At 41.7% G+C, this 15128-nt stretch overlaps 2 protein-coding genes and 1 pseudogene across 3 annotated transcripts; 2 read left to right on the top strand and 1 right to left on the bottom strand.

Annotated features, from left to right (window-relative positions):
* Nucleotides 1-1809: 1809 nt before the first annotated feature.
* Nucleotides 1810-4475, bottom strand: LOC137708205 (uncharacterized). Of its 2 annotated transcripts, none has more exons than XM_068447226.1 (6): nucleotides 4257-4475; nucleotides 3699-4182; nucleotides 3332-3470; nucleotides 3162-3223; nucleotides 2781-2833; nucleotides 1810-2273 (listed from the first exon to the last, which is right to left on the bottom strand). In XM_068447226.1, exons 1-5 carry the CDS (start codon nucleotides 4384-4386, stop codon nucleotides 2797-2799), a joined length of 852 nt encoding a protein of 283 aa, XP_068303327.1. In that variant the 5' UTR covers nucleotides 4387-4475; the 3' UTR covers nucleotides 1810-2273; nucleotides 2781-2796. The 2 variants fall into 2 exon arrangements, with proteins under 2 accessions (XP_068303327.1, XP_068303326.1); XM_068447225.1 differs by having other exon boundaries at nucleotides 2781-2919.
* A 2365-nt stretch (nucleotides 4476-6840) lies between these two features.
* Nucleotides 6841-8353, top strand: LOC137709564 (UDP-glycosyltransferase 708C1-like). Its single transcript, XM_068448643.1, has one exon. It carries the CDS (start codon nucleotides 6869-6871, stop codon nucleotides 8273-8275), a length of 1407 nt encoding a protein of 468 aa, XP_068304744.1. The 5' UTR covers nucleotides 6841-6868; the 3' UTR covers nucleotides 8276-8353.
* Nucleotides 8354-12922: 4569 nt separating this feature from the next.
* LOC137709251 (UDP-glycosyltransferase 708C1-like) overlaps nucleotides 12923-15128 on the top strand; it is a 6632-nt pseudogene continuing 4426 nt past the window's right edge.

Raw genomic sequence — 15128 nt, forward strand, 5'->3', positions numbered from 1 at the left:
ATATCGTGGATCAGTTTTTATGTGTTTAATTTTAAATTTAAAAAATTCAAATTAATTTATAATCGCACCATATATAATAAAAAAGACACAATTAAAAGATGAGAGTTTTAACGAAAAGTTTATGGTACTGTTCAATTTAACGAAAAACCATATTTTTACATTAAAAATTTAATCTTGTTACTATTTATTTTACCTTTTATTTTATCATTATCGTTAAAACTCAAAATTTTCAAACCTTTCCCATTAATTTTCCTTTAAAGATCTCTAAAATTTTCCCAAAGAGAATGGACAAGTGTACTATCTCGTCATGAAAAACTCAAATGGCAGAAGACTTTAGTACAAACTAGGACCCACTTCTTAAATTAAAAATAAAAAAATTGTCATTGAAAACCTCAGGAAAGAGATCCTTTTCAGATCCCAAGGATCCTAACCATCCGGATCTCGCTGACCTCCCTGTACCAGCACTCACCTTCCCCTTCCCCTCCCACCCCAATTCCCACTGCATCTTTCCCCGACCTTCACTCCTCCATTTTTCTTCTTCTTCTTCTTTCTTTGTCTGCGATTCAGCTTCGTCGATCGTCGGGGTATAAGAAGGCAACGATGTTGAGGAGAATGAGAGAGTGAGAAAGTTAAAAAGGAAGACAGATCACAACCGCATGATTTTATACGAATGACGGAGATCCGCAGGATCTGGAAGGTTGGGATCCGAAGATGATTTTTTCCCAAAAACTCAAACAACAAAATAAAAGAGTGATATTTGACATTAGGCTTTTCTCATTTTACCTTTTAATAAACAATAAAAGAAAACAAGAAATTGCTAAATGGTAACTTGATCTTGCTCTTGCTCCGTTGATGTGTGATAAAAAAGGCCATGTGTTTTTAATGTGAACACTCTTTGGACATGAATACAATCAGGTGATGACGAGATGGTCTCATGTTCTGAAATACCCGACTCTCCTTTGCCCTCTCTCTCTTTTCTCCCTACCCATTCCCCCTCACAGCATCCCACCTCCTCTGCTTCCCCCACCAGTCCAGTCGTCTTCCTTTTTTTTTTTTTTCTTTTTTTTTCTTAAACTATCTCTTGAGCTTGTTTCATATTTGGGCTTATTTGACGTTCATATTTGGGCTTATTTGACGTTTTTTGCCCATTTGTACTGCTTTCTGTCATTTACTTTTTTCTTCCTCTATCTCCTCCTTAGACGTGATATTCCATCCCCGCCCCATCATGCTCGGATTGGTAGGTTCTGTTCAGAAATTAAATATTATATACACTTCCCCTCCCCCGCTTGTACTGCTTTATGTCATTTACTTTACCTTCCTCCCTCCTCCTTAGACGTGATATTCCATCCCCGCTCCATCATGCTCGGATCGGTTGGCTCTGTTCAGAAATTGAATATCATATACACTTCCCCTCCCCCAACCGACATGTCGGATCTCAATCGGGGTCAAGTGTTCTACAACCTCCATCACGATTTACATACCCCTTAGCCTCACTTTCTACCCACAAGATACTTTGTATATATTTGCAAGGATTCGTTAAAGAGATTTAGATCTAGTGTCTACCCTCTTGGTTCAGAGTTTGACTTCCTCCGAAGACGTGATAACTACAACGGTCTGGTTTACGCTAATTGAGATTAGGGTTTTTGGTTGTTTGTTTTTTACAACTTATGTGAGCCTCTCGTTGTGTGCTGCTCTCATTTTGTTTGAGCCTTTTACTTTATTTGTTGTTGTTTACCTGACTCTTTTTGAACCTTGTACTAGTTATTAATTAAAGTAATCTTGTTTGACCATAAAGAAAAAACGGGAGAAGAACGACTAGGTAATTAATTTCATTGATTCAAGCTGTCCTATCACTAGAAAGTAAAGAATCATTGAGAGAATAGACAACCAAATGACAATTCTTGGCCCGAACATGCTTGGTTACCGAGGTAAGCTCTCATGCTGCCCTGTCTACACTGCATGTGATGTCGCACCAAGCTTTGCTTTCAATCGGACATGGCCACTTTGTCCTCTTGGTTGGCTTCAGAGAATTCTTGTTATCTTCTGCTCCTTTTGGTGATTGCTTTCTCATAAGAAATTTGGAGAACACGTTTGTTTAACATCATCCGGGCAATCAAAAATCAGAAAAGGGTCTCTCAAATCTTTGACGTGAGCAGAGATGCCTTCCGCTTTACATACTCACGTGCAATGCTGATTGAACTCTTGCTATGCCGCAGAGAGAATTCAGCGAGTAGAATTTGGCTCTCTTCAAATGTCAGATCCCCATGGCTACCCTGTATATTTGTGTGCAACAGTTATTAACATCTAATGCTTGAAACTTCAGTAAGCACACAACTGCTTTGTATGATTACTATTGCTTTTGTGAAAAAAAGAACGTCACAAGATAGTGAAATTGAGTTGCAATTATCTAGTGCTTGATACAAACTTTGACATGAATGCTGCTGTAGTCTTGACCCATAGACACATGATTGTAGAAGAATGAGGGAAGAAAAGAGGGTTGAAAACTGATTCTGGCTTAACATAATGCCATGCAAAATGGAAGTTCAATTGCACATATATAAAGTTCAGAATGAATTTCCAAAACGACATCAATAGCCGGCATAAAATGTAGGGTTTTATGATTTTCTTGTAATTTATTGTCAATGCCTTTTCCATTATAAAAATCCAAGCAATGAACATGAATAAACTAGTCATGAATGCAAATTTCCGAATAAAAAGAAAAACGATAACAGGAGTGGATGCCTTATTCAGTACAGAAAGAATAACGGTAGAGTTGTTACCAGGCGAGATGTTCTATCACAAACTGCATGGTGCATGAGAAGGCCTGCAGCAACTGAAACATTGAAAGAGTCGACCATGCCTTTCATCGGAATACTGCAATGCAAATCTGACAAAGCCAGGGCCTCATCACTTATTCCCCTAAATTAGACATTGCACTCAAATTAACATCGAGGAAGAACATATCTAAGATGTAATTTTCTTGATGTTATTAACTTTTTCTTGGTTGAATTTCTAAATCCTTCATCAGATGTACAAGTATATCCAAAAATTTGATATTGATCACAGAGACACAAAAGTGTATCAGCTTAAAAATGAACAAAGAACCCGCTTGGATGATATCGAAAAATATAATGATCACTAAATAGGAAAACGTGTTATACCTATTTTCATTTCCGACTACAATCGCAGTTGGGCAAGACCAATCCATGTCGTATATAGACACCTTAAAATACAAAATGGAAGAATAACTCAGATACATGCTTGAGATTAAAACTGTGGAACATCTTTTCAAAACAAACAAAATAAACAGCAGAAGAAAGTGGATAATTACCGCATCCGTTCCCAAATGCGTTGTGGCAATTCGATACCCTCGCGATTTTAGAACTTCAAAGCACTCAGCAGTAGAGTTCCAAATTTCAATGTCCAACCATTTCTCCGCTCCCATACTGACATGGCGATTGTCTCTATATCTGAAACAAGATCAAGCTGAGGTTAACAAAGTTAATTCGACTACTAAGAACCGGACAACTTCAATTAAACTTACCAATACAAATTAAACAAAGCCAACCCTGATTACCAATTCACTAAAAAACCACATACCAACAAACAATTTAGAAAAAAAGAAATCTTCTTTCTGGTTTTTTTTTTCAAAATTTTAAGCTAAAACCAGACCCCTTTCACCTCAAATGCCGTTGCACCTTTTGGAGTCGCAGGATACCACATGAACCGACTGAAACCCGAGTGCATCCGCAGACCGAAACGCCGCCGATACATTGCCGAAATCTCCCAATCCTTCAACCACCAGACACACCCCGTAGCTCCGATTCTTCACCACTTTCCTAAACTTCTCCTTCCTCACATCCATTATGTACGGATCCACCGCTTCAAGCACCTCACCGCTGTTGAGAACAGCACCTTCACCGCAGCTGAACTTGTCGAGATAAGGGAACCACCGACCGCCGATTTGGTGCGCGGACTCGTGGCGGCGTTCCATTTTCATGAGGCGCGCGACGTCGTTTTTCTTCCTCAGAAGCTCCTCCACGGTGTCCTGCGTCGGGTTCTCCGGTGGTTCTAGGGTTGAGTCCGCGGAGTGAGCTTCGTCTGTGAAATCTGCGGCGGCTGCTTCGGATGAAATTGAAGCGTACGGACGCGAAGGAACATTGTACGGAGCAAGCCTGAGCGCTAATTTCAAATTCAAATACAAAATTGAGTTAGAAATGTGCGTATGAGTGCCGAGGGAGAGAGAAAGAGAGTACCTTGGTTGGGAGGAAGCGGAGAGAAGCGGAGGGAGGGGGAGTGGAGGAGAGAGACGGTGGGTCGATTGGTTCGGAGGGTGGAGGTGACTGAGGAGAGAGATGTACGGAATAGGGTTTTGCAGGCGCTCATTTTTTTTTTGCAGTAATTTTGGCGCCAAGGCGGCGGACGACGGAGAGTGAGAGGCTCAGCAGGGCCCGGGGAGCTGTAGGCGTTTTTTTCTCGTTTCGGATAGCGTTTCGATGATAGATCTTTATCGATACGACGTCGTTTATACCAAGTATAGTACAGACGGTTTGGGCCTTGGTTTCAGCCACCGCCAGGGCCCACTGGGCTCATTTGTAGAACCCGATTACGTTAACCTGGGTCGGGTCCTTGTCGTTTTATTTTTTCTTTTGATAGGGTCGTGATTGATTTAGTCAATGATGCACAGTAACCTATTATAACCTTTAGTAATAATAAATACCCACTTGACATTAATTAATCATAGACTACTAAACAACTCCCAGTACACTGAGAGTCCACACAATTAATTTATGTCTCTTTTTGTGTCACGTCAAGAGACATCTCGTCATATGTAAAAATTTCTTCCGTATAATTTTTTATCTATTGACACCATGTGGGTTGGTAGATGTGCTTTGTAAGTTCATATAATATCAAGGTAAATCTTTGTTTACTACTTTTATGTTTTATGGTTTTCAATATTTAGTATATTAATTTTTTTTGTTTTAGAGTCATATGTAAAGTGTAAATTTTGAGACAATCTTATACATATGTCAGTCAAATGTTAAGTTTGATGTTAACTGATGATGTGACATCTATGTAGACAATAAATCGGCGTGACATGTCATCAAGGGTCCACATGGAATATTAAAAATTAAAAAAAAAACAATTTATAATTTTAAATTTTAAAAATTAAACAACCAAACCTAAACCTAAAAAACCAATATGAGTTCATCTATCTGTTTCTTCTTCCCCACCCAATCCAGCGACCAACCTCTCTTTTCTATTCTCCCTCTCTGCTCCGCCCTGCTTACCTGACGACCCTCTCCCTCCCTTCTCTCCTCACTCAACTCCAAGTATCTCTCCCCCCACTCCTCAATCAGCATCGCCGTTGTCCCCTCGCTCTAGCAAATCACCGAAACTCCTCCACAATTAACTCACCGACTCCGCCGTTCCCCAAATCTCCCTCATGACCCTCAACGACCTCAAATCCCCACTCTTGTCTAGTTTTCGACCCAAGACCGGACAACCCATGTCTCAAATTCTGACCAAAATCATCGCCATTGTCGCTACTTGAATCTTCAGCGGCTCCGACCAGCTGTGGGAAGAGCTCATCGACTATGTTTACGTCTCCATTACCGGCTCCAACGTCACTCAAGAAGTCTAAGAAATGGGATTCAGGATGTAGGGCTCCTGCGTCTCTCTCACTCACTTTCTCTCTCTAAAAAGAAACGCTAACTTTCTCTCTCCAAACATTTTTTTTTCCGCTTTCTCTCTCTTGGATTCGTGTGGTTCTGGGCCTTCAATGGTGTGAGATTAGGGTTAGACCTGCAAGATTGTCAAGGATCTAGAGCAAAGAAACAAGAGAGGGGAGGAACAATGACGTCGGTAGAGAAAGAGAGGAGAAAAGGGAAGGAGGGGGTCGGGGTTGAGGTAGGGAACGGAGAGGTATGGGTTTAGGAGGAATGCATAAACTTTTGGTTTTAGTAAAAAAAAAAAGTTGAGATTTTTCATGGTTTAGGGGGTATTTGGGGCTAAGATTTGATATGGGTTTTGAAAGTTTTAGCTCGATTTTTATAGGGTTGTTGATTTTTTCTGGATTTTGGAGATGAAGATTGAGATGGCTTTAGGAGGAGGGGTTTGGGGTTTGGGATGATGCAGTTTTAGAAGAGAGAAGGGAGGGAAGGGGTGCAGGTTGCAGAAGAGAGAAGGGAGGGAGAGTAAAGCATTGATGTACATAATCATTAATTTGTAAGTATATGCTTATGAGATGTGTCACATTACGAAAGAGACACCTCGTTATATGTAAAAATTTCTTCTGAATAATTTTCTACATGTTGACACCGAGGGAGGTAGTAGATGTGTGTTATATGTTTATATAGTCTCAAAGAAAGAGCTATAGGTTGCAAATGTACATTAAATCGGTTAAGTAAGACAGTAAATAAGCATCTTTATACTCAAGTTCGATCTCTCTTTCTATACATTAGATTAGTTTAAAATAAAGCATTGTTGAAGAAATTGAAGCATTCCATCACCTAAAGTCATTATAATTGACAAAACCGGATTAGGATTTTCTCCCGTCCTATTTTCATCTCCTTCCCTCTCATCTTATCACACTTTCTGCTTTATGTTTCTCTCTCTTTATAAAGAAGTCAATACAAGATGTTGACGTGATTTAATCGTGACCGTTCAAATAGGAGGAAAAAAAAAAGAGAATCCTATTCCGTAAATCCAAATCCTTGGATTTTGTGGGGAAGGTTTGGTCAAACATGTGATTACCAATCTACTCATTTTCCAAATGGTGACTATTATTAAATAAGAACGCTACTGATACATGTAAGTATTCATTGTCAATCTACTCTTCTGGCATCTTTACTTCTTTCCCACCACAATGTCAAACACCGCAGCTCCTCCTCCTCCTCCTCCTCCTCACATAGCCCTATTGCCTAGTGCCGGAATGGGGCACTTGACCCCCTTCCTCCGCGTCGCCGCCATGCTCTCCTCTCGGAACTGCACCGTCAGCCTGATCACCGCTTGCCCTTCTGTCTCCGCCGCGGAGTCCGCCCACATTTCTTTCTTCCTATCCCAACATCCAAAAGTCAACCACATTGAGTTCCAAGTCATTTCCTCCCCGAATCCCACCACCGACGATCCATTCTTCCTCCAATTCGAAGCCACCACCCGCTCCGTCCACCTTCTCTACCCTTCGCTTGCCGCTTCATCCCCGCCTGTCTCAGCTATATTTTCCGACTTTGCAGTGGCTTCTAGTATTGCCTCAGTCGCCGCCGACCTCGGCGTCCCCAACTACAGCATCTTTACCACCTCATGTAGATTTTCCTGCCTCATGGCCTACCTCCCAACCCTTCTATCGAACCCTTCCTGTTTTGCAAGCGATCTCAAAGAAGTCAACGTCCCCGGAATCACTCCATTGCCTATTGGAAGCATTCCTCCTCCATTTAAAAACCCTTATCATCTTTTCACATCAATAATCGCCACAAATTCTCGAGCTTTGTCCAAATCCAAAGGGATCCTAATGAACACTTTCGAAGATTTTGAACCGGAAACTCTAGCAGCTATAAACAGTGGGATGGTTTTAGAAAATCTCCCACCGATTCTTCCGATCGGACCGTTAGATACCTTCGAGGCCAAGAAAGAGCAGGACGAAGACGGAGACTATCTGTCATGGCTAGACAGGCAGCCGGCAGAGTCAGTAGTTTACGTGAGTTTCGGAAGCAGAACAGCCATGTCGAATGAGCAGATTAAAGAGCTCTCAGATGGGTTGGAGAGGAGTGGATATAGGTTTTTGTGGGTGCTCAAAACAAGTAAGGTCGACAAAGAGGACAAGGAAGATCTGAAAAGCCTGCTTGGGGAGCCGTTTTTGGACAGGACAAAAAGCAGAGGAGTAGTAGTGAAGGGGTGGGGGAGCCAGCAGGACATTCTCGAGCACGCGGCTATTGGCGGGTTTGTGAATCACTGCGGGTGGAATTCGGTTATGGAGGCGGCGCAAAAAGGGGTACCCGTGCTGGCCTGGCCGCAGCATGGGGATCAGAGCGTGAACGCGGAGGTGGTGGAGAAGGCAGGGTTGGGAATATGGGAGAGGAGTTGGGGTTGGGGGGTTGGAGGGGTGGTGGTGGGTGGGGAAGAGATAGGGAGGAAGATCGTGGAGTTGATGGAGGATAAGAAGCTGAGGGGTTTGGCTAGGAAGGTAGGGGAAGATGCTAAGGAGGCTACTGCCACTGGTGGGAAATCTCAGAAGGTGTTCAATGAAGTTTTGGAATATTTGACGCAGAAGAACTAATGTATCCTTGAAATTTATGTGCTTAAGTTGAAGTTTCATGTAACTTTTCAATCTCAAATTCGATATAATATGCTGTAGTCGGGATATGGAACATATTGTCGATTTGTCATTGCCCTTTTAAATAATCAAAATCATAATTTTCTTTGTAAATTGATATTATGTAAACAATTAGTGAAAATTAATTATGCTTTTGTCACATAGTTGGTGTGACGAATTTGTTCATGATAATTGTGAAGCCCAAATGAGTAATAAGAGCATAAAGAATTGCCATACAAACTTAAAAGTGCATCTCAAGACTCACCATCCCCATTTCTTGTATAATACGAACAGAAAAGTTCTGGTCTTTTCCGGTGATCATTTCAAAGCTGACATAGCCAGACAAACTTAACGTTTTCATGTTTATATGGTCAATAGCTATACTAATTGATGCTAATGTTGGAATCCTAACCACTGTGAAGGGATTGTACGGTAGTTGGAATCAAGAGGTGGTTCATTTTCAATCGTTGGCCTGGGTGGTTTTAGGGAAGTTACGAAAATAGTTGCATAAACATGGTAATTTTGAACATGTTGGCAGTATCGCATTTGGTGCAGGTGGTGTGCAGTTGGGAACGACCAATTCTCCGCGGGTAATGTATGTTGTGAGGATATATCGACCGGAGTAAAGGGATCACAACTATATATGTGTTATAATAAGCCGCTCAACTTGCTTTTGAGGAGCTCCAATTAGTTACTAAGAAACAATTGCCTCAACTCAAGTCTTTCATGCACAATATGCATTTGATCCCAAATTTGATCACCTTATTTTTTAATGCATTACCAACACATCACCTATTTCAGGACGTTTATATGCACTTACATCACAGGACCTTGCTAAATAACTTGGCCAACATCAAGGGATTTATGTTCGTAAATTTTGCCGAACAACTAATAATACATTAGCAAAGTTAAGCTTTGGGTAAGGCATGTTGCAAAATTTCTCATAAGCACGTGCCAAAGTTATAGACATCACATCTTATCACATCTTCTATTTTAAAAAGATCTAGAATCTTTAGAATCATTGTATCAAAGCGTGTACCAGTTTCAATAGTCATGTTCGTTGGATTGTCAACTTCAACACGACCAACACCAATCAACTACTTTAAGATTGATAAGACTATCAAGCAAAATATTTTCTGTTTTGAAATGTGTATAATTTTGACATTAAAAGTTGAATCATTTTGTCCTTATAGATGTTTTTCAAGTATATTTCTACAATTAATTTACCACTTTTTGACATTGAAAATCACTTTCTGCGGAGACCACCTCCTTCTGGTATAATTTTCTATTAAAACTGCATCACGTCTTCAAGTAAAATCTGAGCCTAGAAGTATAGATGTTCGCTTAGCAAAAGTTTGGAAATGAAGATTACCGCCTAAAACTAAAATTTTTAGCTTCAGTATTGTTGCAAAAACATTTAAATACTCGACTCGCAGTGTTACTCGCATCACATAATGTTTGTGTCACTTTCATCACATCAAATCAAATCGTCTCACTTGCAGAGTCACAGAGTTTGTCTCACTTCTTCATGACCTTCCCACAAATTACTCGAAAGAACTTCATCTCCTTCCGCTCGACGAGCCCTCAACAATTCCGAAAACCCCTTTTACTACCATTTTGAATTGATTCGGCGTTCTTCTCACCTGCTCTCTCCTCTTCTATCTTCATTCTCTCCACCTCTCTGTGCTATGATCACAGACATGAGCTTCGCCTCCACAGTTATTCCTGTAACCGATTCTGTCGGACTGCCAGACTACATTTTCTTCACATCATCTGCCAAAATGTTAACACTTTATGTGTCCTTCCACTTGACACTTTATGCGTCCCCCCACACCTTGCTTGGCCCTAATAACACGATAAAAGATGATCTCCAAGTTCCGGGTTCTGCAGGAAAGTAACAATCTGCCAAAGACCTTTTTCATAGAGAATGGTAAGAAAATGACAGAATCAAGCGGAATTTTGTTGAACACATATGAAAGTATAGAGAGTGAGACTTTGGCAGCACTAAATGAAGGCAAAGTATTGAGAAAACTACCACCAGTAATTTTCATCAGACCACTAGCGCCATGTTTCTTCGAGACAAGCCGACAATTGCAATGGCATGATGATCAAGCAACTAGGTCAGTGCTCTATGTCAACTTTGGGAGCAGGACTGCCATGTCAAGGTAGCAAATTAGATAATTGGGTGATGGCTTGGTAAGGAGCGGTTGCATGTTACTTTGGGCCGTGAAGGATAAAAAAGTTGATGTGGAAGATGACGAGAAACTGACTGAGGTGCTTGGAGAGGGATTACTACAGAGGGAGGGTGAAGAAAAATGGATTAGCGGTGAAGAAAAATGGATTAGCAGTGAAGAACTGGCTGAACCAGGAGGAGATATTGAGCCATCCGGCCATTGGTGGGTTTTTAAGTCAATGTGGCTGAAGCTCTTTGTCTGAGGCTCTCTGGAACGGTGTGCGTGTATTAACATGGCCGCAACATGTGGATCAGAAAACCAATGCAGATTTGGTGGAGACAATTGGACTTGGAACATGGGATAAAACTTGGGGTTAGGGTGAGGAGGGATGGTGGTGAAAGCAGAGGACATTGCACAGAGGGTTAGTGAGACAATGGGAAACGATTTGTTGAAGTTGCAAGCATTGCACAACAGACAAGGCTAAAGGGCGGTTGTAGATAGCAGTAGTTCTACAAAGAGTCTCGTTGCTCTCATCGACACATGGAAGAAGTTTCAGGTACTACCATAGTTAGACCTTCATTTCCGAGATCAAATTAGAAGCAAAGATGCATTCAGTTGAGACAAATCAGATGCAGATTGAGCCATAATCTCACAATATTGTAACTGCTGTTGTAAGGTACGTCAAAACATAAGGAGAAATAAAAAACAGCTTCTGATTTATCGTGTCTTATTCTTTAAAGGGTACTTCCAACTAGAGATTTATTTTTTCGGAATGCTGTACTAGTTAACCAGAAATAGCTTTCTTTAAAATGACATCGAAAGAAATCTCGTTCTCTTTGAGCCTTTCTTGGAGACCAGTTGGGCCAAAGACAATCCTAGCTGGGCAAACTCCTCCCTTTGGAAGGTTGTCGTGTTGGCTCAGAACAATCAGAGCACACTGCACTAAAATTATAGGTGTGGTCAAATAACCAATCTCAGGCCCCATAACTCTGGTTATTATTTCCATGTCGGGTTTTCTGTTTCCCAGCGAAACAAGACTGCTGTCGCTGTAACCATGTCCGGCAAACCACATCTTAAAACGAAGCCCGCGGTGGAAAAATGGGGGAAACTTCAAAAGAAGCCACGTCCCAAAGGAGAATCTACCCAATAAAGACTCTGACTGTCATGATACGCAAAATGCCCAACAGAATGAGCCGGCTTCATTCCAAAATGAGCCGGCTTCATTCCTCCCCGGAAGCCCGTGGCGGATTTCAGTCAGAAACCCAAGTGTTGTACGTACAACGATAGCATCTGCTGAAGGTAGCTTCACAGCAAGAGGGCCAATATCTTTCTGTTGTTCTATAGTTGATCCTTTAGGAGGAGGAGGACCAGGAATCTGCAACCATCAAAGTAAATTGAGATCAACCCAAAAGACAAAGACATAAACAACTCCAACTGAAAATCCTGTGTTTGTAAATGTCGAAAAGCAGCCAAACATTTGGAGAGAGAGAAACATAGGAGAGAGTGTGAGAGAGAGTACCTTGGTTGGGAGGAAGCAGAGAGAAACGGAGGGAGGGGGAGTGGAGGACAGAGACGGTGGGTCGATTGGTTCGGAGGGTGGAGGTGATTAAGTAGAGAGATGTACGGACTAGGGTTTTGCAGGCGCTTTTTTATTTTATTTTTGCAGTGATTTTGGCGCCAAGGTGGCGGATGACAGAGGGTGAGGGGCTCAGCAGAACCAGAGGAGCTGAAGGGGCTTTGTTTTCTTGTTTCGGATGGCATTTCGATGATAGAACTTCATGGATACGCCGTCGGTTTCTCCACCAATTTGGGCCTTGGTTTCAGCCACCTCCGAGGCCCACTGGGCTTATTTGTAGAACCCGATTACATTCACCTGGGTCGGGTCCATGTGGTTTTATTTTTCATTTGATAGGGCAAGTGATTGATTTAGTCAATAATATACACTAATCTAATCTAACCTATTCGTAATAATAAATACCGCTTAACATTGACTAATCATAGACTGACAAACAACTCCGAGTAAAGTACACTAAGAGTCAATGAAATTAATTTATAAGTCTCTTTATGTGATGACCTTACGAAAATGGCATCTCATTACATGTAAAAATTTCTTTTGAGATAATTTTTTTATATATTGACGTCGTATGAGCTAGTAGATGTGCGTTATAAGTTTATATAGTATCAAATGAAGAGCTATAGATTGCAAATGTGCATTAAGTGATCAGATGTGACGTGTTTCTTTTTTCTGATATAAAAAAGTGTTATTGACACTCTAAAAATCTCATTCTACACTCCTCATAAATGTATTTTTCTTTCCAAATATAAAAAATTTGGAATGTAGAATGAGATTTTTAAAGTGTCAATAACAATTCCCTATACTTAAGGATTCATTGTTAATCGCTACTTTTCTGGCATCCTTTGCTTCTTTTGCACAACCATGTCAAACCCCACAGTTCCTCCTCCTCCTCCTCCTCACATAGCCCTATTGCCTAGTGCCGGAATGGGGCATTTGACCCACTTCCTCCGCATCGCCGCCATGCTCTCCTCTCGAAACTGCGTCGTCAGCTTAATCACTGCCCGTCCGCTGAGTCCGCCCACATTTCTTTCTTCCTATCCCAACATCCAAAAGTCAACCACATTGAGTTCCAAGCCATTTCCTCCCCCGATCCCACCACCGACGATCCTTTCTTCCTCCAATTCGAAGCCACCATCCGCTCCGTCCACCTTCTCTACCCTTTGCTTGCCGCCTCATCCCCGCCCGTCTCAGCTATATTTTCCGACTTTGTAGTCGCTTCTACTATTACCCCAGTCGCCGCCGACCTCGGCGTCCCCAACTACATCATCTTTGCCGGCTCATGTAGATTTTCTTGCCTCATGGCTTACCTCCCAACCCTTCTATCGAACCCTTCCTATTTTGCAACCAATCTGAAAGAAGTCAACGTCCCCGGAATGGCTCCGTTGCCTATAGGAAGCATTCCTCCTTCATATAAAAACCCTAATCATCTTTTCACATCACTACTCGTCACAAATTCTCGAGCTTTTTCCAAATCCAAAGGGATCCTAATGAACACTTTCGAAGATTTTGAACCGGAAACTCTAGCAGCTATAAACAGTGGGAGAGTTTTAGAAAATCTCCCACCGATTCTTCCGATCGGACCGTTAGATACCTTCGAGGCCAAGAAATAGCAGGATGAAGATGGAAACTATCTGTCATGGCTAGACAGGCAGCCGGCAGAGTCAGTAGTTTACGTGAGTTTCGGAAGCAGAACAACCATGTCCAATGAGCAGATTAAAGAGCTCTCAAATGGGTTGGAAAGGAGCGGATATAGGTTTTTGTGGGTGCTCAAAACAAGTAAGGTCGACAAAGACGACAAGGAAGATCTGAAAGTCCTGCTTGGGGAGCCCTTTCTGGACAGGACAAAAGGCAGGGGAGTAGTAATGAAGGGGTGGGTGAGCCAGCAGGACATTCTCGAGCACGCAGCTGTTGGCGGGTTTGTGAATCACTGCGGGTGGAATTCGGTGTTGAATAAGAAGAGCATCCAAGATAACTCTAATGATCCCAAGAAGAAGAAAATAGAGTACACTCTTAAAGAAAGCTCACAAAACAAACTAATTAGCAAAGCTTTTTTTATTTAGCTCTAGGCTTTGTTTCTCCTTGGATGATTTACAATGCTTGAGGACTTGAGTATTTATAGCAAACCAAATGAAAGCTACACCACACACTTACTTCACCTACAACATCCACCTACTTCACCTACAACCTCCACTTACTTCACCAACCTCACACACTTACTTCACCAACCTCACACACTTACTTCACCTACAACATCCACCTACTTCACCTACAATTGACATTGATTCTCAACACTCCCCCTCAATGTCAGCTCTCATTCTTTGCACTGTGCTGAGCAGACAGCGAAAATTTTCGAGCTTGCCTGTACTTAAACTTTTTGTGAACAAGTCCGCAACTTGATCATTCGTCTTGACCTGTCTCATCTCAATCTCTTCTTGTAGAACATTTTCTCTGATAAAGTGGTAGTGCACTTCCACATGTTTAGTTCTTGCATGAAAGACTGGATTTTCCGCCAAGCGAATTGCCGATTGGTTATCACAGTACAATGGTACTGGATAATCTACTGGTTGATGTAAATCACTCATAAACTGTACCAGCCATGCATTCTCTTGAGCTGCCATTGCTGCTGCTCTATACTCTGCTTCTGTGGTTGACAAAGATACCGTTGGCTGTCTCTTGCTACACCAAGAGATGGTTCCAGAACCAAGCTTAAACACATACCCAGTTGTTGATCTCCTGGTGTCATGATCTCCCGCATAGTCAGCATCACAGTAACCAACTAACTTGCAGTCTTCACCTTTCTTGTACAAAAGACCATAGTCAATTGTACTCTTCACATATCTTAGTATTCGTCGAACTGCTTCCAAGTGAGGCTTCTTTGGATTTTGCATGTACCGACTCATCACACCAACTGCATAAGAAATGTCAGGTCGAGTCAAGGTTAAGTAGATCAGACTACCTACCAATTGTCGATACATCGTCGCATCTTCCAAATCTTTTCCTTCATGTGCACTCATTTTGACATTTGGCTCCATCGGCGTAGAGATCAGCTTGCATTCGAGCATTCCGA

The sequence above is a fragment of the Pyrus communis genome, chromosome 11, assembly GCF_963583255.1.
Source record: "Pyrus communis chromosome 11, drPyrComm1.1, whole genome shotgun sequence".
NCBI lineage: Eukaryota > Viridiplantae > Streptophyta > Magnoliopsida > Rosales > Rosaceae > Pyrus > Pyrus communis.

Coding starts and splice junctions, on each gene's coding strand:
- LOC137708205 (XM_068447225.1), bottom strand. CDS start 4,386: ATGAGCGCCTGCAAAACCCTATTCCGTACATCTCTCTCCTCAGTCACC. Junction 3,224..3,331: donor CGCATTTGGGAACGGATGCG/GTAATTATCCAC, acceptor TTGTATTTTAAG/GTGTCTATATACGACATGGA. Junction 2,274..2,780: donor GTGATAGAACATCTCGCCTG/GTAACAACTCTA, acceptor ACAAATATACAG/GGTAGCCATGGGGATCTGAC.
- LOC137709564 (XM_068448643.1), top strand. CDS start 6,869: ATGTCAAACACCGCAGCTCCTCCTCCTCCTCCTCCTCCTCACATAGCC.